This window comes from Paroedura picta, chromosome 7, assembly GCF_049243985.1.
Source record: "Paroedura picta isolate Pp20150507F chromosome 7, Ppicta_v3.0, whole genome shotgun sequence".
Lineage (NCBI taxonomy): Eukaryota > Metazoa > Chordata > Lepidosauria > Squamata > Gekkonidae > Paroedura > Paroedura picta.
The window spans coordinates 3,480,390-3,502,408 of record NC_135375.1 but is presented as its reverse complement, the minus strand read 5'-3'; the positions used below and the strand labels follow the sequence as shown (position 1 = coordinate 3,502,408).

The 22,019-nt window shown below is 48.4% G+C and overlaps 2 protein-coding genes across 3 annotated transcripts in view; one reads left to right on the top strand and one right to left on the bottom strand.

Moving 5' to 3' along the window:
* Nucleotides 1-6,430, bottom strand: NUDT2 (nudix hydrolase 2). The gene is made up of 3 exons (XM_077346562.1): nucleotides 6,257-6,430; nucleotides 3,421-3,579; nucleotides 1-398 (listed from the first exon to the last, which is right to left on the bottom strand). Exons 2-3 carry the CDS (start codon nucleotides 3,566-3,568, stop codon nucleotides 85-87), a joined length of 462 nt encoding a protein of 153 aa, XP_077202677.1. The 5' UTR covers nucleotides 3,569-3,579; nucleotides 6,257-6,430; the 3' UTR covers nucleotides 1-84.
* Nucleotides 6,431-6,656: 226 nt separating this feature from the next.
* The window catches only part of KIF24 (kinesin family member 24), a 34,191-nt gene continuing 18,828 nt past the window's right edge, over nucleotides 6,657-22,019 (top strand). The window contains exons 1-3 of one of the 2 annotated variants that reach the window (XM_077346559.1): nucleotides 6,657-6,918; nucleotides 14,860-15,486; nucleotides 15,706-15,895. In XM_077346559.1, the coding sequence (XP_077202674.1) occupies nucleotides 6,809-6,918; nucleotides 14,860-15,486; nucleotides 15,706-15,895 (927 nt within the window). In that variant the 5' untranslated portion in view covers nucleotides 6,657-6,808. Of the gene's footprint in view, nucleotides 6,919-13,332; nucleotides 13,471-14,859; nucleotides 15,487-15,705; nucleotides 15,896-22,019 lie in introns of those variants that run through there. The other variant, XM_077346561.1, reaches the window with a different exon arrangement.

Below are 22,019 nucleotides of genomic sequence, written 5' to 3'. Positions count from 1 at the left end.
TCTTTTGACATTCTGTTTTTTATTCTTGCAAAACTGGCCACCAAACTTTCTTCTAAAACACTTCCTCTGACCCCCGAAAAGCCCTCATCCCCGGGCACAGAGAAACTGGTGGGCCTCCCGCATTGCGGCTTGCATGTCCTGATACCCGGAGAGCTCACAGGCCTCCTTGAGGGCCAGCCAACGGAAGGCTTGGTGCTCCGAAGAGAGCCTGACCTCGGCATTATTGTCTTTCATTTCTGCCAGCCAGTAGACAACCGTTTTGGGCCTGTCTCTAACGGTGTAGTTCAGTTCCTTCCTAAAGCCTTCAAGGATGGTGAACTGGCCGGGGTCCAGCCCTGCTTCCTCCTGGGTCTCCCGCAGGGCTGTCTGTAGGTCATCTTCCCCTGGATCGACATGACCTGATATGGAAAGAGAAAATGCAGCGCTCAGATTCCGAGTACTTTTATTGGCATAAAAATGTAGCGCTCAGAAAAGCAAACGGAGCACTTTAGTCCTTCGTGTCACTGTGCAGCCCTAGAGATCTTGGCATGGGAATGAGGTGGAAAATTGATGCTGTTGCATAGATTCAAATGGGTAGTCCTGTTGGTCTGAAAAAGCACAATAAAAAATCAGAGTCCAGTAGCACCTTTAAGATCAACAAAGATTTATTCAAGGCGTGAGATTTTGAGTGCAAGCACTAAGTGCTTGCACTCGAAATCTCACGCCTTGAATAAATCTTTGTTGATCTTAAAGGTGCTACTGGACACTGGATTTATTGATTCTGTAGCAGAAACAGTCTTCCTGGTCCATTCAAGAAGGGCACCTTGCCCAGCCCGTTCTGAAGGTCTGAGATGGGCAACAAAGCAAAATCAGCAACGCAAAACTGATTTCACTTAAATCGGGTCGACTTCTCTGCCCTTTCCAAACCTCACCCTCAGTGCTCCAAGGTCAACTCAAACAGGTTGGAGCAACAATCTTTCCAAAAAGTATTTAAGACTCGCGATTAACACAAAAATTTGAGTTGCAAGGTCCTCCTCTAGAGTTTTGTTCTCATCCTTCTGTTTGTCTGAGGAACTCGAGTGCGGCATGGCATGGTTCTCCCATCCCTGTTTCATCCTAACAACAACCTTGCGAGGTAGGTCAGGCTGAAAGAGATTGAGTGGATCGAGGCCAATTAAAGATCTTTGTAGTGAATTAAGATTTGAATCCAGTTCTCGCCCTGTTCTGAGAGTATGACCGCTATTCTGTGCTGGCTCTCGAAATAGCAATAGATATTAAACTATCATTTTAGAGTTCGTAGGGCGAGGAACAGAGAATTCTCCCTTCAGGCCATGAAGTGAATGAAAAGATCGTCTCCCTAAGAGGGCAACTTTAAAGGGTCTTGGAGTTCTCCATTGGGGACACATCATAGAAGGAAGCAGTCCGTGACACAGAGTAACCTTAAACTATTTCATGCTCTTGATTGTTTACCAGCTAAGTAACAATTCTGCAGTGTAGTAGTTAGAGCAGACTTTTTTAACCTTTGGATTGTGGAGGAGCCCCTGAAATAATTTTCCAGACATCGAGGACCTTCAGAAGTGATATCATCTGACCACACACCCCTGCCACACCCCTGGAAGTGACATCCTGCACCCTTAGCCCTCCTTTTATTCCCTTCCCCTTCCACCCTTACTACTACTATGGCAGCTCTGCCTCATGTAGGCCAAAAAGAAGAGTAGGAGAAGATGAGACACCTCAGACCTCCCCCCATATCATGAAACTTCAGAGGTCCCGTGGACCTCCAATGGTCCATGGGCCCCTGGTTGGGAATCTCTGGGTTAGGGTGTCTAATTCGGATCCGGGAGGACCAGGTTCAAGTCCCCACTCTGCAAGAGCCTACTTCACAGGGTTCTTGTGAGGATAAAAAGGATGAGTGGGGAAAGGGCATAAATCTCTTTGGGGAGAAAGGCAAGACACAACACACCAAATTGATAAACAAATAAATAAGCCTGCTGGGGGACCTTGGCCAGCCATGTCCTCTTGATGTAGCCTACCTTACAGGGCTGTTGTGAGGATAAAACAGAGGAAGGGAGAACAAAGTAAGCTGATTTTCAGGTCCCTGTTGAGGAAAAACATGGGCTATAAATAAAACAAATGAATTTTCTCCACAGAAAGATAAAGCACACCGGTTCTATAAAAGAAAGGATTCTGCTGCTTCCTACGCTTGGGTAGGAAACAGGAAGGGGGATAGAGAGAGAAGTGAGAAATCTGCAGACAGCGGCATGAACCGCCTCTTGGTTCTAGAGTGGAGATCTCATTATGGAGTCAGGTATAAATATAACCATTCCTCGAGCCAGCCTTCAATTTTCCTGAGAAAAGCCAGACTTCAGTTTCTCATGGACATATGATGGGCAGGAATATAAACACAGCCAAGGGCTAAGAAAAGGGCAGGCGTTAGAAATAACGTTTCAAGCACAGTCTTCCACTGAAAGGTTATCGGCATAACAGCTGGTCGAGTATTCCCATTCCTTATAATCCCCCAAGAGCAAATTTGGTGACTTTACCTCAAGCCCTGATCCCTCCCAGATGACAGAATAGATGGGAAAGGAAAATGTTGGTCCCTTTAAAATTTAAACTGCCTGATTTCCATTTGGCTGAATCATGCCCAGTTCAGCAATTTGGACAAGATTGACTCAGGCAGTTTAACTACAGGGGAAGTTTGATTCGGACCAGATAAGTCCAAAAAGTGTCCGAATCATCATTGATTCAAGTACTTTTTTGGACTTTCCAAATCGCACATGCCTAAAATACTGTACATGCACAGAGTGGTGATCCACAAGAGCCAAGCATGGAAACAATCCCTTTTGCCCAGCCACTCACAATCTGCCTAAATTGGAGAGCCAGTTTGGTGAGCCAGTTTGGTGTAGTGGTTAGGAGTGTGGACTTCTAATCTGGCGAGTCGGGTTTGATTCTCCACTCCTCCACGTGCAGCCAGCTGGGTGACCTTGGGCTCCCCACAGCACTGATAAGGCTGTTCTGACCGAGCAGTAATATCAGGGCTCTCCCAGCCTCACCCACCCCACAGGGTGTCTGTTGTGGGGAGAGGAAAGGGAAGGCGACTGTAAGCCGCTTTGAGCCTCCTTCAGGTAGGGAAAAGCGGCATATAAGAACCAACTCTTCTTCTTCTTCTTCTAAATGCACAGAATCTGCATTTCAGTCAGATGATAATCTAGCCACTGCTTAAAAACCTATACAGCTTTTGGCTATGGAGTATCTCATCTTCAGTCTGTTGCGATGAACTTGCTCAGCCACCGGCACGTGCCACAGAATGTTTATGAACATTCCAACTGCTCAGGAGTCAATCCTTTCAAAGGGAGGTGATTTAATAAAGGAAAATTCCCTTCACCAGCTAAGAAGACTACTAAAAATACTTCCAGATCCAGCCCAAACCCAGGATGGTACCTTTTGGAGGAGTCCAATGATGAGTCCCATACGACGTCTGCAAGAGGAGGTACTCGATATTGTTCCCAGCAGTGGCAGCCGAAGATGGTGGCGTTGACGCCTCGCGCAGCCTCCTGAAGATAATCAAGCCACACGCTCTTAAGCTCATGTTTGTCCTGCCTAGAATGAACATGAGTGAGTTTTCTTAGGAAGTTGAGAGTTTCCTGCTTTCTGCGGGTGGGGGGGGGGTTGGATTAGATGACCCCAGAGGTCCCCCCCAACTCTACGATTGTAACCGCAAATACAGAAGTGGGGTCTGGTAACTCTAGGACAGCAATACCCAACGTGGTGTTTGTGAGCAGCAGGACACTAGCTAACAACCTTTCCTGTGCCTTCCAAGAGTTTGGAGAAAGGGGGAGGGTCCAGATGAGCTTCCTGCCCACCCAGGCTTTTGTTTGGCCGTGCAGATTAAAATAAGGTTCCTTCAGCATCAGCTGCCACCCCACTGTTGGTCTTATTCTGGGAGACAAAAACTGATTAGTCTACAGTGTTTCTCGGTGTATTTTTAAAAATTGCTCCTCCTGGCCCCTGGACTTGGACTTCCTCTGTATCTATGCCTGTGTGGTCGTGGCTCGACTTCACCAAGCTGCCTTTCTGTACCTGGTTCCACCTCCCATGGCAGCCGTCTTGTTTATTTATTTATTGTTTTTATATACCGCTCTCCCCGAAGGCTAAGGGCTGTGCCCACCATGCTGATTCAGAATTCCAAAGGTGCCCACTGGCTCAAGGTTTGGGACCCCTGAGGTGAAGCTGGGGACTGTTAAGAGTTATGGGACGCAGAGGTGCAATTAATCAGGGGCCAGAACTTCCTGAGGCCCTTGGTCTCCTGTCAATTCATGGCTATGGCTTCTCTCATCTTCAGTTTATTGTGATCCTTGAGCTGGATAGGCAGGCAGATCTCAGAAGCAAAGTACTTGGCTGGGAGATCTCCAAGGAACTCTAATTGGGAGAACTGGGTTTGATTCCCCACTCCTCCTCCATGTGCCACCTACTGGGTGACCTTGAGCCAGTCAGTTCTCTCTGAACTCTCTCAGCCCCACCTGTCTCAAAAGGCGATGGCTGCAAAGAGAGGAAGGGAACGAGATTATCGGCCAATCTGAGACTCCTTAGAGAATAGAAAAGGGAGTTTACAAACCAACTCTTCTTCTTTCCTCCCAGACCCAATGCAAGGGCTTCCTGCCTTGGTTAATCTGCCTATGGCGTTGGCCTGTTGGATTGTTACCAATGCTTCCGTGGAGGAGTAGTTCCAGCCCCAGCAAAGGCAATTCCAACCTGCCAGAGCTCACCACAATAAAGGAACACATAACCCACTATAGGCTCTGACCTGGATTGCCAGATCATCTCAGATTTCAGGAACTGAATGGGGTCAACCATAATATAGACCTCAATTCCCATTCAATAACCTGTTTAACAGGAATGCTTTTCACATTCGGCTTAAAACATACAGAGACATACTGAGCTAGCTAAGAGCCTTTGGGGAGGGTGGTATATAAATACAATGCAACAAACACTCATCTGGCAGTTTTAAGGCCCACACAGTTTAATTCTAGATCTAAGCTTTTGTGTGCATGCCTATGGATGAGCTGCATGAATGCACATGCAAGCTTCTACCCAGAGGCGCCTGGACTCCAGCGTGGTCCAGCTGCTTCAGACCAATATGGCCCCGCATCTCCAATGGCCAATGGGAAGCTCTTCATTCTTTCTAAAAACAGGTGGGCACCAGGTGGGCAGCCTGGCGCCCGCGGGCACCACGTTGGGCACCCCTGTCCCAGGAGGAGCAGCGGCAGCAGTGGCAGGACCTGACCCTCCTAAGAACTGCGGACGTTATAATTTGGTTTAGTTACCAGGGTAAGGTGACCAGATTTTAACATTGGTAAAGCAGGACACCACTGACCAGGGGAAAGGGGGTGGTCTTGATTTAAAATTTGGTCTCTATGGAGCAACAAAAAGTTTCATAGAATGCATAGAATGCAAAAATAGTATTGTAATATATATCTTTTAATTTCAACATAAGTACAATTTGCCAGGTGCCCCCAGTAAAGGGTAAAGGTATCCCCTGTGCAAGCACCGAGTCATGTCTGACCCTTGGGGTGACGCCCTCCAGCGTTTTCATGGCAGACTCAATACGGGGTGGTTTGCCGGTGCCTTCCCCAGTCATTACCGTTTACCCTCCAGCAAGCAAGCTGGGTACTCATTTTACCGACCTCGGAAGGATGGAAGGCTGAGTCAACCTTGAGCCGGCTGCTGGGATCGAACTCCCAACCTCATGGGCAAAGCTTTCAGGTGGCTGCCTTACCACTCTGCGCCACAAGAGGCTCTTGGTGCCCCCAGATGTCCCTCCAAAAGTGAGACAATCTGGCCACCTTATACCAGGGGTGGGCAAACTGGCCCTCCAGATGTCCATGGACTACAATTCCCATGAGCCCCTGCCAGTTCCATGGACTACAATTCCCATGAGCCCCTGCCAGCACGCCACATTGGCGACCCATTGTTTACGCCGGGGATAGTCAAACTGCAGCCCTCCAGATGTCCATGGGCTACAATTCCCATGAGCCCCTGCCAGCATTCGCTGGCAGGGGCTCATGGGAATTGTAGTCCATGGAGCTGGCAGTGGCTCATGGGAATTGTAGTCCGTGGACATGTGGAGGGCCACAGTTTGCCCACCCCTGATTTAGACTCTTGAATGGCCGGATCCCCCCATAAGCGGGCACCCCGTTAACCCTTTCCCCCCTTTCTCTCCCCCCCCCGATCTGCTACGCACTGAGCTTGCAAGAGCTACTGAAGTGAGTGGGCTTACTTGAGAGTAAAGCCGAGGAGGAGGTCACTCGCTCTGCCGGGCAGAAGCCTTCCCTCCTGGAAAGAGCCAAAGCAGACCAAGACGTCTCGATTGGCCTGAAGGCCTGCCAATCAACGCATAAGACGCCCTGGGCCCCCGGCGGTCCAATCACGTTGAGAGAGCGGGAGGCGGGGCGGAAGAAAAGGAGACGTTCCCCCACGAAAGGTGGAAAGGGACGGGGTGGGACGATGCAGTAATATGATCGTCATCGTGTCCGATGACTGATAGACAATGGACCAATAGAAGTCTTCCAAAGTTTCCAGATGCGAGGCTCCACCTTTGCGAAAGCCAATCGAAGGAAGGGGCGGTGCCTGCCAGAGGAGACGGTCATCTTCCCGCCTTTCTCGCGCTTCCCTCCCGCCCTGGCTCCTTAAAGCACCCGATTGGCCAGGTGGGGCTCCGCCTGCTGTCCCGCCCTCCTCCTCCGCCGTTTCCCATTGGACGCCTGTGTCGGCTTGGGGGCGTGGCGGCAGACGGGCGCGAGCGTTCGAACGCCGGCTTGGTGGGGTTGCCATGGAGACGCGGCCTAGGCGTCGTTTGAGGAGCCTGGCTCGAGCATTCCCAGCGGGCTGGCTCGGCTCTTCCTTCCCTGGAGCAAAGGGAGGTCGCGCCTGGTGCTCTAGGTAAGTCTCACGCAGGGGAAGAGGAAAGGCGTGCTGGGAAGAGAAGGTGCTGCGGCTGGGGGAGCGTGGCCGTTGCTGTGGCAACAGGGCCCCGGACCCTTGCATTTACACACCCAGGCCAGGAGTGAGTGCTGCTCCGTTACCATGGTGATGTCAGTATTTCCCCCCCGGGGGGGGATTTAGTTGATTCATTGCTAAATTTGGGGCGCCTTTGCACGCGTTGCACCCAGTTTGGCGCCACAAGTGACATTGCGTCCTAGCCCGTTCCCACTCTCCAAACTCTAATTGTTAGATTTCTTTCTTTCTTTCTCTCCCCTCCCTCCCTCCTTTCCGAATTTAATGATTCTAGGACCCATATTCTGCTAATGTTCTGCCAATATAACAATATTCAATTGCTGATCTTTTTAAAAAGCCCACTGGTGTGGGTGGAAAATCACACCTTTGTGGCAGCCAGTCTGGCTTTTCTATAGAATCATGGAGTTGGGAGGAGCCATAGAGGCCATCTAGTCCAACCCCCTGCTCAACGCAGGATCAGCCCTAAGCGGGATCAGCCTGCTTAGAAAAAATTCTATAATTTTTTCCAAACTTTTGCAGCAAAACTGGTTTGACTATGAGGAGCAGGAAGCCTGGGGAACAGCAGGGGGAGCACAAAACAGGTCGCAGTGCTGTGATCAAGCAAGAAGAAAGTGCCTTCCCCAGCAAGGTCAAGCCCACGTGAAAATGGCCCCTGACCATGACTGCTTATTTGCCTGGCTTTTCAACATACTTGGAGGGAGAGCAGAGAGAGGAGAGGGAATCATTTCCTTCCCTGGGGTTCCTCAGAGGTTGTGCGTCAAAGAATGCCCAGGAGCTGCTGCCCTTTCTCCTGCTACTAGAAGTGCTGATCCAGGGAAAAGATCCAGGTGGGTCGCCGTGTTGGTCTGAAGCAGCACAACGAAGTCTGAGTCCGGTGGCAGCTTTAATACCAACAAAGATTAATTTAAGGTCAGATACTAAAGGAGTGAGAATGCGTGTGAAAGCTTCGACCTTGAATAAAACTTTGTTGGTCTTAAAGGTGCCGCTGGACTCTAACTTTATAGCCTCGACCTGAAGACCATCTGCCCCACCGCAGAAAGATTCTTAGAACCATAGAATCATGGAAATGGAAGGGACCTCATGGGTCATCTAGTCCAACCCCCTGCACTATGCAGATTCTTGGAGGACAAGAATCTCTCAGATGCAGTAGCTTTAGGCATTAGACCAGCCTTTCTCAACTTTTTAGCCATTGAGAAACCCCTGAAACGTTCTTCGGGCATTGAGAAACCTTAGAAGTGGCACGATTGTGCAGAACATAGTTGGGAATCATAGTTGTGTACATGCCCCCCCCTCCAGAGCCCCTTCCCTTCCCACCCCTTCCAGGCCCACCATTGGCCATTTGACCCAGTTTGAAAAAGTCTAGATTAAACACTAGTTTTAGATTCTTTAAAATTCCTGCAAGTTTCTGTGAGGATTTCAGTATAACAAAGGAAATGGTGAATCTGCTCAAAGGACGCATTTCATCTCAAGTGTGTTTCAGGCTCTGGGTGTTTGGGTTGTGTGACACAGAATTACTTGCCATTACATTGCACAAAAATTGTAGGACTTTAAAAAAAAATCGGGATACACCGGAATTGGGGTGAAAATGTACCCTACAGTAAACATTTAAACTTTTTAAAAAGAGCATGGTAGCACGATAAACACTTCAGAACCAGGAAAACGGTTGGGCTGTTAGACAAAGGCGTGAAAGGTTTGCTAAAGTGGGATAGAGAAATGGGAATGAAGCTGAACAGCTCTTTGCATTTTCTCCACAATGTCCCCTGAGCTGGGCTATGAAGCTCTCGGTGAACTCAAAGTGCCCCCCCCCCCTTTGTACAACTTGAAAGGAAGATGCTGGTTGCTATGCGACTAGCCCCACTAACAAGGCTACTGAAAGGCAAGGACTGAAGAAACAACCCGAAACATGTCTTGACAAATATCCCTTTATGCACAAGCATAATGAGGATGCATGCCTGCTCTTTGCTTGGCGGGGGGTAGGGGGTGGACACAGTTTTTAAATAATCTCCCATCCAGTTGAACTTGCAGCTTTGTTTTATTTATGTACCCGGAAGATGAGAAATGTCCAGTCCCCACGACAGCTGTTTCCCGGGATCAGTTGTGGGGCAAAGGCTTTTCCTCTGAGATCACCGGGCTAAAAAAGATGTGAATTGATTAGAAAATCCATCAGGCTTGTGCACATTTTACAAATTAATAAAGGCAAAGATTAAAGTTAACCTGCCAGTTTTGAGCTTGAGTAGCTCTCAGAGAATGAGCCAGAATAAAGAGGCAACATTTTATTTTTCAACATTTGCTGCTGAGTTTGAGGCTCTGGTGCAGGGCCACCCAACCATTCTGAGCCCATGGGCACATTTGGAATTCTGGCACAGGGGAGTGGGCAGGACTACAAAATGGAGGCAGAGCTACATGCAAAGAGGAAACCCAAGTGCAGGGGAAAATCATAGAGTTGGAACGGTCCTCCAGGGTCATCTCCCTGCACTATGCAGGACACTCACAACAATCTGCCCACCCACAGTGACCCCAATTTCATGCCCAAGTGATCCCCCCACCAAAAATTTCCAGAATTCAACCTAGACTGGAGGAAATTCACCTCCCATCCCACAGCAGCAATTCCCTGGGTCTGCAAGGAAGGGCCACAAGAGACAAGCACTGGCCCATCCCTTCCTGCCCACCCACTCCCCATCTGCCCAAGTTCATAAGATCAGCCTCTCTGTCAGATGGCTCTCCAGCCTCTGCTTAAAAACTTCCAAAGAAGGAGAAGAGGGGCAATTAAAAATTAGACTGGGAAAGAGAGGTCATAAAACCACTGTGGGGGCAGCTGCCGTTGAAACCGTGCTATTTTGATCCGCATAGCTAATCTAATCCTCAGCAGCCAATCCAAAGCCCTGCTGAGCAGTAGCCACACCCACTTTCTGAAAGCATTGAGTGGTCACCAAGAAGGGTGTTGGTGGGCACCACGTTGGGGTTCCCTGCTCTGGAGAATTCTGCTTCAGGTGTAAAGAAGACATTTATACCCTAAATGTGTTGATTCCAGTAAACAATTAATACTAATGTCCCGTATTATTACGATCTTGTACAGATGCACCCACATCTGTCTTCAGCAGGCAATATGGGCAGAGCTATGGAAGGCTGTGGAAATTTCTGGCCAGTCCGAATGCTGTGTTAGAGGGGTGTGGATGATATTGACACACAAATTCAGGCCTTCTCAACCTGGGTTTTGTGAAACCCTAGGCTTTTTTGGCAGCCCTGGAAGGGTTTCCCAAATGGGTGGGAGTTAATTAATTAATTATTCTTATGGTTTAATATTTATCAGGTGATATGACCATATGTAGGCGCCTCTTGTGGCGCAGAGTGGTAAGGCAGCAGACATGCAGTCTGAAGCTCTGCCCATGAGGCTGGGAGTTCAATCCCAGCAGCCGGCTCAAGGTTGACTCAGCCTTCCATCCTTCCGAGGTCGGTAAAATGAGTACCCATCTTGCTGGGGGGTAAACGGTAATGACTGGGGAAGGGAATGGCAAACCACCCCGTATTGAGTCTGCCAAGAAAATGCTAGAGGGCGTCACCCCAAGGGTCAGACATGACCCGGTGCTTGCACAGGGGATACCTTTACCTTTACTTATGACCATATATGGTCCTGTGAACTTCCCCCACTTGAAATGACCAATGATGGGCCTGAAGAGTGTGGGAGGGGCCCTGGGGTGGGTGTGTCCACAGCTATGATCCCCAGCCATATTCTGCATGATTGTGTCACTTCTGAGGTTTCTCGAAGTCTGAAGAATGTTTCAGGAGTTTCTCAATGGTCAAACAGTTGAGGAAATAATGACTGAAATCAGGGGTGTGTGCTCTCTTCACTAGTCACACGTGTGTAAGCATGAAAAGAGGTGCTTGCAAAGGGCCGTCTCAGCTGTGGATTCTTCTTCCTCAAGTGATGACTTAGGGGCCTTCCTGTTGTTTTAAGTTGCTCTGGATGGAGGCCGAAAATGTGGTTGGTTTCCGGACCAAGGATGTCCCCAAAGTTATGCTGTCATGCTTCTTTGGACCTCCCCGAACAGCTGAACATAGCAAAACTATGCATGGCATGCCTCTGAAAATCCCTGAGTTAGCGCCCCAGAAAAGAACGGGCGTGCTAAGGCCTGGGAAGTTCTGTCTGTGTTTAAACCTATTCCAAAAAGGACGTTATTGATCCTGTGTATTTTTTGATTCTACTTTTTATGTTGGGTTCTTGTAACACTGCACAATTTTGATGCGCGTCTCGAGAAGCTTCCTCACCCTTGGTTCTGTGGTCCGGTTTACTTTCTCTGCAGAGGATAGCCCTGATGATGCACAGCAGAACAGTTAGCTCCAATTCCAGCAGCAGCACCTGGGAGCTCTGACTCTCGAAAGTTTATACTCTGACATTTTTCTTGCTCTCTAAGCTGTTGATGGAGTTGAATAAGAGTCGCGCTTTCTTTGAACACAATCCAACAACACACCCCGACATCTAAATGCTCCCTCAAGTTATGGAGCACCTTCAAGATGAATGGGATCATGCTGGCCTTAAGACTTATTCGCTTGTATGAATGGCCATCAGACTCAGAATGGAGCTTGTTTTTGTAGGACACGGCATGAGGCACAGCCTAGTGCTTGACCGGGGCATAGACTTCATTTTGGATTAAAAACCTTGCTTTGTTCTTTCCTCCTGCCGGCCAGGGGTGGGGGGAGCGACAGCTGCTTCTCTTGGGCTGAAACATAAAACGTCGCGACAAATGGCTTCCGAGGCCCTAGCCCAGATCGGCACAACTGGTGCCGTTTATTTTTATGGAGAAGTTTCCAAGGGCAGGAACAGAGCTGGGTTCCGGAGGATGCTAATTCTGCTTTCAAGGGCAACGTGAACGGGTTTCAGCGTTTATTCTCTTTGCATCTTGTTTCTCTTCTTTGAGCATCTGTAGGCATCGTTGCCTCATAGATCCATAAGCAAATAAATATTTAGCGGAGGGGGAAATCAGCCCCCCCCCCATTTCCACCAACAGGTGTCACTGAAGTCAAGAACGTGGATTTTCTTGGCTTCTACTCTTCTTTCCTTGGACCTCCTGTGGACACAAATGAGAATCCACCCCCTGCCATCTTGCATCAATAGAAAGCTTATTCCTGTATGGTTTTTTGAGTAGCAGAGTGGAGGTGATTTTGCCTGATTTCCCCCTCCCCAGTTCTACCTCTGTGCCCCCCCCCCACAAGCTTTTGGATGGGTCACAGGTTCGAAAGAGGAAACCTCCTTCCCCTCAATAGCTCTCGTCAGCCTCCTGTACGTCTCCCAAGTATACAGGGTAATGTTAGACCGAAATTGTCTTGTTATGTTACTGTAGCTAGAGGAAAGTGCCTTCGTTCACGACCAGCTGGTGATCCCCTAGGTTTTTCTTGTTAAGAAAATTTAATATATATTTAATAACAGGTTTTACATTTAAAACAGGAAAGTTTAAAATAACAAAGGGGGGGAAAGACAATGGAAGGAACAGACGTATAAAAAACATGTAAAATATAATTAATCTCTCATTTATACCTCACAAGACACTTTGAGGTATTTTGTTATATGCTTAAAAATCTAAAGCTATCCAACATTTCTATGTTACCTGATCTTACATTATTCAATATCCTCTCATTTAATCCAGTTAGCAAATCATGATGACGCAAGAAGTCCATAAGAGATTTCCCTTCGAATTTGAAAGAAGTTGATTTTTCTCTCTGAGTTTTGCCATTTTGGCAAGTTTGGGCAAATATTAAAATTAATATCCAGTCTTAATATCCAGCTGTCAAATTATTCTGTGACCGCAGCTCCTGCAACACCTCTGGTGAGACCCTAAAAGAGAAGTGTCAGCTATTCTGAATAATGTATTGTTGAAGGCTTTCATGGCCAGAATCAAATGTTTGCCATGGTCTTCTGGTCCTTATCCTTTATGTTGGACCTGCATCTTCGGGAGACATACTGTTGACAATGCTAGCCACAGATGCAGGTGAAACATTAGGAATAAAGACTTCCAGACCATGGCTACAAAATCTCCCCCCCAAAAAACAAAACAAACATTACTTTGAACAAATCCGAAGCGTATCACGGTCTATGTCTGCTTCCAAATTGTGCTCTTGTGTGTTGTCCATAAATACACCGGAAATGCAGCTTTGGGTGGGGGGGGGGGAGTATGTATCTAGCCACACAGAAACTTCTGCTCTGGAGTAAATGTATTTGATTACAGGGACCCCTGGACCACGCTTGAGATTGGAGAAGAACCTTTTATCTATTAATACTTATGAACTGCCCCCTTTGCCTTTGTTATGTATCAATATCCATTTCGTTCATTAGCCATGGGGAGCATTTGGGACATATGGTTGGCCAGGGAGAGGCACGTCTAAATTTAGGCACACTACTTTCTGCAGCTGATGTGGTGGTCTTTGGCAGGGCAGCGTGAAACCTCAGTGGTACCGGCTTGCAAACACAAGAAGGGAGCCGAGGTGAGTAAGTGATTGGACAGTCCTGGCACAGGCTTTTCCGTGTACCTTAATTGTGTATTGTCAGGTTACCCCCCCCCCCGATTGGTTGATTAATGGATGAGTTCCATTTACCCACTTAAGCATTTCAAAGTGCTCTGGGGGGGGGGGGTCTTCAGAAAGAAGCTTGAACCGCCTAGCCTACAAGTCACTGACTGCAGAAAGGAAAGCCATTTTTAGTTTAAATTTGTTTGGTAACATTTGTGATTTGGCCTTCTGCGTTTTTTTTTAACTCGTGGCTATTTAGGTGGCCGATGTTGACACCCCTGCAGGGTTCTGTTTTCCTAATCAGCTGGGCTTTGCAGTCATTAGTTCCGAGACAATTTGCCAGTCACAGCACGAGTGCTCTGAGGTATTCTTTATTAGACGGGTGGTAACACACAGTCTCTTTCTCTAATCCCCAGATTCTCAGGCACTTTTGAGAATGGAAGCATTTGCTGGCTCTTGGGCAGATTACTGAATCTATGATTAAAACTTTAATCGGTTTCCTCTCTGGACCAATGGGCATTTGCATTCCTAATGTGTAAAACAAAGTTTGAATCCAGCAGCACCTTAAAGACCAAACAAGTTTTATTCAAGGTAAGCTTTCATATGCATCCATACTTCCTTGGACACAATATCTGAGAAAGTATGCGTACACATGAAAACTTGCACCTTGAATAAAACTTGTTTGGTCTTCGAGGTGCCTGGACTCAAACTTACCTCTGCTGCTTCAAACCAGCACAGTGACCCACCTGAATCTATCCCTAAATGTGTGTCAGGCACAGAAAGCAGTGTCTTGCATTAATCAGCAGAGAGCTGGGAATCGCCTAGGTCAAAAATTCTCAGCTGGTTACTTACTGAGAAGCTTTGGAAGTTGTCCCCTGTAACCTCAGCATACAATATGATGATAATAACATGGTCCTACTGCACAGGGTTGGTGTACAGATTGCTGAGAAAGACAAAACAAAAAGGAAACAAGAAACCAAGCAACATAGTGTAGGTATGGTAGTCTTTAGCCCTATTTACATATATATATATATATATATATATATATATATATATATATATATATATATATATATATATATATATATATATATATATATATATATATATATATATATATATATATATATAAAAAATTACAGAGTAGTAGGGTTTATCCAAGAGTGGCTGCAGACCTCAGGACATTGACTAATGTGGGACTTCCTTCTGAGTAGACTGGCTTAGGATAGCTCCCTTGGTTCACCAAACTTCTCTGGGACAGCTGGGATCAAACGGAAGGTTTACAGCCGCAAAACAAGATTGTTTCCTTAATAGGCTGTGATGATTTCCATGTAGAAACGTTTTGTGCTTTGTGTTTTGTTTTAGCCTCTCTCCGTTGAAGATGGCCTCGTGCCTCTACGAATGCCTCTGCGAGGCAGAACTGGACAAATATTACCCCAATTTCACTGCCCTCGGCTTCCAGAAGATCGACGAACTCGCCAAGGTCTCCATGAAAGATTACACGAAGATGGGGGTTCACAGCATGAAGGACCGCAAGCAGCTTTTCCAGCTTATTAAAATCATCAAAATCTTGCAGGCAGAAGAAGAAGAAGCGGCTAAGAAAACCAAGCAACGCTTCCACGCGGGCGCCGTCTACTTCCAAGCTCACGTGACCAGGCCTGGACCTCGTAGGCAACTGCACTTTGATTCTCTCTCGGACAAAAGAGAGGAAGGAAAAGAGCCTGAAACTGGATTGTGCAGACTGTCCAGCTGTTTTGCAAGGAAGGATAAAGACGACTTAGCCACGGTGTTGGGAGATGACTCTGAGTGCAAAAGACACCAGAAGGACAGCATAGATGCCCCCGCCACATGGACAGAATGCAAGCTGGACTTTCCAACCACGACTTTGTCTAGCAACATCGCCCCTCTGTTAGGGGATACCGATGCCCCCGTTGTCCAAAGGGTAGCTCATATTTCTGGTTATAACTATGGAGTGCCACATTCCTGTGTCAGGTAACAATTGTTCATTTGTATCCCTTTATATTTGAAGACAGGTTGTCCTTCTTTCTGGTGTCTATAAGGGTGGGGGTATTAGAAGAGGGGGGATTACATTTTACAGCCGGTGATCCCCAATTGGGGAATATATTGGGCCTATATTTCTTTGTATGCTTTAATATATTGCATACTTTCCATTTGCCGTGAGCTTGGGCATCTGAAACTTTATTTTTGCAGGCCTAATACCGCTGAGAAAGAGATGCCCTGGACCGAGACCGACAAGATACGCGTGTGTGTCAGAAAGCGCCCGCTGGGTTTGAGGGAGGAGCGGCGTGGAGAAGTGAACATTATCACAGTGGAAGATAAAGAGACTCTCCTCCTTCATGAGAAAAAAGAGGCCGTTGACCTCACCCAGTACATCTTGCAGGTTGTCTTTCTTTTTGGGCTCCCAAAAATCCCTTGCTTTGTGTGTTAAATTCTTCATGAGATATGCGTCATGCTGCTCCACTTAGAAGGCAGTCAAATAAGAGACAAAAATAGGCTTTGTGTTATGGTGATGAAGTAGCTGTTTGTATTCTTCTTTCCAGTGCTCCTTGTGTGGGGAGAAGAAGGATCAAATCATAGAATCATAGAGTTGGAAGGGGCCATACAGGCCATCTAGTCTCACCCCCTGCTCAGTGCAGGATCAGCCCTAAGCATCCTAAAGCATCCAAGAAAAGTGTGTATCCAACCTTTGCTTGAAGAAATAACCAGAACTCTAGGGATGGGCATGAACTGAGAAAATACGGTTTGGTTTGTGATCGAACCAGTCTGGTTTGCAAATTGAACGGATACATGGTTTGTGGTCCCACAAACGATGTTGAAAGAGACCTCAGTCCCTTTCAATGTGGCTTGCAGTAAGTGTGCCAGGAGGTAACACAAGGGGAAGGCCTCCAGAGGAACTAGTTGGTCCCCATGTGAGACAGGAGGCTGGACTAGATGGATCCTCCCTGGCCTGACCCAGCAGGGCTCTTCTGAGGGTCTTCTCAGGGGAAGGCCTTGGCCTCTCTGCCCTGTGGCTGGCCCTGCAGAGGAACTGGCTGGCCCCTGGGTGAGACAGGAGGCTGGACTGGAGGGACCCTCCCTGGCCTGACCCAGCAGGGCTCTTCTGAGGGTCTTCTCAGGGGAAGGCCTTGGCCTCTCTGCCCTGTGGCTGGCCCTGCAGAGGAACTGGCTGGCCCCTGGGTGAGATGGGAGGCTGGACTGGAGGGACCCTCCCTGGCCTGACCCAGCAGGGCTCTTCTGAGGGTCTTCTCAGGGGAAGGCCTTGGCCTCTCTGCCCTGTGGCTGGCCCTGCAGAGGAACTGGCTGGCCCCTGGGTGAGATGGGAGGCTGGACTGGAGGGACCCTCCCTGGTCTGACCCAGCAGGGCTCTTTTCAGGGGAAGGCCTCGGCCTCTCTGCCCTGTTGCTGGCCCTCCAGGGGAACTGGCTGGCAACTATGTGAGACAGGAGGCTGGACTAGATGGACTATTGGTTTGATCCAGCAGGATTCTTCTGATGTTCTAAATTGGGGTAGGGCCTTAGAACCCACAGTGGATTTCCTTTCTCCAGCGTTGGAGTAGTTGACAAAGTTTGGTTCTTTGGGAATACAGTCCAAACTGCAATGTCCCACTCCCCTCGCCTTAATATTTAATGCGTGGGTGTAAACTGCCGCCAAGTCACACCTGATTTATGAAGACCTCTGAGGGGGATATCCAAAGAGGTGGTTTGCCATCGCCTGCCTCGGCATGGCGAGTCTGGACTTCCCTGGGGGGCCCCCGTCCAAGGTCCAGCCAGGGAGGACCCTGCTTAGATCCCACGAGATCAGAGTAGCCAGGGCCGTCCAGGTCAGGAAAGATTTAACACTGGTCTACAATTGCACTGGACGTGAGTTGCAATAAAAAGTCAAACTGGTAGTTCCAAATATTAAATTCTGGTCTCTCCTACACTGCGTGGATGCTCTCTCACTCTCACTCAAAAGGAAGCAAGCTTTGGTCCTTGCCCGAGGCGTAAGCGCTCAGCAAAGCTAGCTCAGCTGAGCTTCCTGCCTAGTGAATTCCCTTTGACCAGCTTCCACAGTGCTAGAGGGCAAAGTTCCTGAAGCCCTTCAGGGTGCTGCCTTCATCTTAGTAGTCAGTGGCCTCCCGTCTCCCATCTCCTCTTTAACTCATCCCGACCTATTCCCCCCTGCAGAGATCAGTGATTTTGCTTGCTAGCTGTCTTTTCTTCTGTGCCTACGGTGCCTTCTTCTCCCCAAGGTCAAATTCCATCCTGATGGACAGCAGCAGGAAAGGGAGCTTGCTGCAGAACAGACCTTGTAGACCCAGGAATGAAAACAGCTGTTCAGAATGCTGTCCGGAAAACTGACCGGCATTTCAGTGGGCTGCATTCTGCTGTGGTTCTGTCCCCCCATCGGCCTGCCCCTGGGCGCGCTGCTGGGCTGAGAATTCTGTGCAATAGAGTCTTTCGCCACCAGTAACACCTCCACAGTGTTGGGATTAAGCTTCACTGTGACTGTATTTATGTTCCTATCCAATGTAGAGATGCCTGATCAAGCCTGATAATAAATGAATATTGCAGTAGTTTAAGCCAAATCAGTATAAAAATATTTTCAACTATCCTAGCAAAGATAAATCGCTTCCTATCATTCGGCTTGGCCAAAGAGGATCATAGAATTATGGAATCATAAGAGCTGGAAGGGACCTCCTAGGTCAGGAAATCGGTTGTAAGCTGCGGCTTATGACATAAATGAAATTTGTGTTCTGAGGCTCTTGAGCTCCCTCTTCTGTTGTCTAGATATGTCTTGGCCATTGCAAAGGGCTTGCATCGTGTTACAGAGTGTGCCCGTCTAGAATGGGAGCCTCCTTATTTTGCCATGAGGTTCGTTGGGTGCCCCCAATAAGAACAGACGGGCAGATACTGTTTGCTGTCATATCTGGACCACTGATTATAATTTGTCGCCTTCTTCCCCCACCACTTCAAACTGTGTGAATTCTGGCTTGGAAGAAACCATAGCCTATGACTTGGGAGGGGGGGTGGCAATCCTGACCCGAGAGGCTTTCTCCTTCAGGGCCCTTCCTGCGCCGTCAATCCCAGGCATTGAATGTGTTGGCCTCGGGTGGGGATCAACCGAGACCATGGCCATCTGGCTGGTTTACCGCGGGCCCAATGTACCGCCAGATGCCCTGCCTGCCCTGCTAGAGGCGGTGGCGGCCTGGACACTACAGTTCTCCAGTCTATTAGTCCTGGGGGGCTTTAACGTCCATGCTGAGCTGCCGTCCTCTAGAATCGGACAGGACCTGGTGTCAACCATGGAGACACTAGGGCTCTCGCAGTTTGTTGTTGGCCCCACCCATCAAGCAGGCCACACCCTGGATCTTATTTTCGGCGTAGGTCTGGATGTGGATCTGGTCACAACAACAGCCGTGCCATGGTCAGACCACTATGCCCTGAAGGCTCGGCTATGGCTACCACCCCCTCCTCAGTTGGGTGCCAAGCAAATTTTAGCTCACCCACAGAGACTTATGGATCCAATTGGATTCCTGAACGCTCTGCGGGATCCAATGCCTCCTGGCACTTCTCTCAATGGCCTGGTCAGCGATTGGCATAATAGACTGCTGACTGCCATTGATGAGATAGCTCCCCGACACCCTCTCCGGCCCCATCTCAAGCGAGCCCCCTGGTACACCGAGGAACTCTGCAACAAGAAACGGGAACTGAGATGGCTAGAGCGAGTTTGGAGGAAGACTCGTGACGAAGCCTCGAGAACATCTTATAGAATGCAGATGAAAGCCTATGAGATGGCGGTGAAGTCAGTGAAACGCAATTTTTACTCGGCTACCATCGCATCTGCAGACTCGCGCCCGGCTCAATTGCTTAAGGTAGTTTGATCCCTCACCGCCCTGATTGAAGGGCAACAAAACAGTAGCCAGTTGGACATCAGCTGTGAGGCATTTGCGAGTCATTTTGCAGATAAAATCTCAACACTCCGCCACGACCTCCCTCCAACCTTAGATACAAAAAGTGAACTAGAGGCCCCTTGGCCGTCTCTGGAGAAAACCATGAGTAACTTCAGACGACTCACGCTGACCGAAGTGGACAGGATGCTAGCAACAGCGAGGCCAACCACATGCCCACTAGACCCTTGCCCATCCTGGCTCCTAAGAACAGCTGACATAAGGATAAAGGGCCCCCTCCGGGAGATAATCAACCTCTCTCTCACAACGGGAGAATTCCCAGGGGGACTGAAAGAGGCTGTGGTACGCCCACTGCTGAAAAAAACATCAGACCCACGAGAGCCTAACAATTATCGACCCGTCTCGCACTTAGCGTTTCTGGGGAAGATGATAGAAAGGGCAGTCGCAAACCAACTGAGGGAATGCCTGGAAGAAGCTTCGGTCCTAGACCCATCCCAGTCAGGCTTCTGGCCTGGCCAAGGGGTAGAGACAGCGCTAGTCGCCCTGACGGACGACCTCCATCGCCAGTTGGACCGAGGCGGGTCGGCACTGCTGATATTACTAGACCTCTCAGCAGTGTTCGACACAGTCGATCACGAGCTTCTAGCTCGCCGCCTCATCGATGCTGGAATACGAGGGACAGCCCTTCAATGGCTGATCTCCTTCCTCCAGGATCGTGGACAGAGGGTTGCAATAGGAGAGAAAACATCAGACCGCCGGCAACTTACTTGTCGGCAACTTAGCTTGGTTCTTTTCATCAGGCAAATATCTTTCAAGAATCAAATTGAGCTTTCTGGAAAGTTTATTGAAATCTTGTTGGTCTGTAAAGTGCTACTGGAATCAAATCCAGCTCTCCCTTAGACCAACACGACTACGCCCCTGCAGCTGCAGACTGAGCAGGCTTTTCCTGGCATGATTCTTCTTCATGCAGCTCGGTCATCTAACAGCGGACTGCCCGTTTATTGTCAAAACACAACAGGAGAGATTTGAATAATATTCTGAGCCCTTTTCTCACAGCGGAACTAGGTTGGTGAAATACTGTGGTTAAGCCGTCGTCTGTCCCCTCGCCTTGATCTCCAGCGCATTCCGCACAGCCCTCTGTTTTGCATTCGACTTTGGCCAATTTAGCCATTCATTTAGGTTCTTAGCAGCCAGGCCTGAGATTGATTGCATAATGCAAAACTGACCTCAAGCAGGAAGCTGTGCTGGCTGCTGCTGCCAGGCCCGTCCTGCTCAGTTGACCTTGTTTGCAAAGGCTTTTTGCTGCTACGTGGAAGCAGGGTCATCTTGCAGGACTGTCTTTCTCCGGTGGCCAGAATCAGTCCCCACTCAAGGACGTTGCCATCTAAACAAGTTTTGACGCCATAATAATATACCTGCGTCCTTTCCTGTTGATCTTTTGTGCCACTCTGTGTTGTTTTGTTTTTATCCCAGAGCCTTGAGCTCCACTGTATCCCTTGGCATGAAGCTAGGGTTGTCAACCTCAAGGCGAAGCCTGGAGTTGTCCCAGATTGAGAACTGTTCTCCAGACTACAGAGATTGGTTTCCCCTGGGAAAAATGGCTGCTTTGGAGGGTGGGCTGCATAATATTATATCCAGCTGAGGTCTCTCCCCAAGCCCTTTTGCCTCAGGTTCTACCCCGAGATCTCCAGGAATTTCCCATCCAGGGTTGACCCTAGAACATCTGGAATAATAAAGAATTATGGGCCTCAGAGCATATGTAAAATATCTTTTCCTTGAGGGCCAGCTTGGTGTAGTGGTTAAGAGTGGTGGAGAACCAGGCTTGATTTCCCCCTCCTCCTACACATGCAGCCTGCTGGTTGACCTTGGGCCATCCCCAGTTCTCTCAGAGCTCTCTCAGCCTCTTCTCCTCCACCTCTATGAAACAACTCCCTTGTAGACACATGAGCTTAAGACACAACAACACAAGGGTTGGTATTTGTCAAGGTTTGGATCTTCTACTCTCAAAATTAGCCCCTGCTCAAGAACCTGTTGCTGGAGGCAGCCTTTTGGGCCCTGAGCCTTGAAATGCTGTGGCCTACTGAGGTTGCCCATCTTGGCAAGTAAAATCTCCTAGGGCGACTAGCTGAGATTCACAGGCATATTGGTGTTCCCAGGGCTTCTTGTACACATCTCATTCTTGGCTTTAAAAGGTTTTGCTCCACTAGACATAATCCCCCCCGGAAATTCTTTGTGAACCTGGCTGAAGAGGATCTCCACAGGGGCACATTTGAGCTTTTACGTAGCAGCTTTTCATTTTTCGTGTAGTTCTCCTAAAAGTTTCCCTGTGCTTTGTGCCTTTCAACGTTGAAAGTTTCAAGGTCAGAAGAGCAGGAGAGTTGCTTTTTCCATTGCAAAAGACAGACTAGTACAGAAACAGACCTCTATTGTTTGGCTGTAAAATGTTAGCATATTGGGAACAGCCAGATCTTCACAGTGTAAGAATGCTTAGCCTTACTTGGGTCCTGATCGATGCTGTATTTTCTTTCCAGTGACATCCTCATGATGGATTTGAACAGAGTCAATGAGAAAGATTTCTCTCCCCTCCTCCGTTTGCTGAGTTGATTTCTTTATT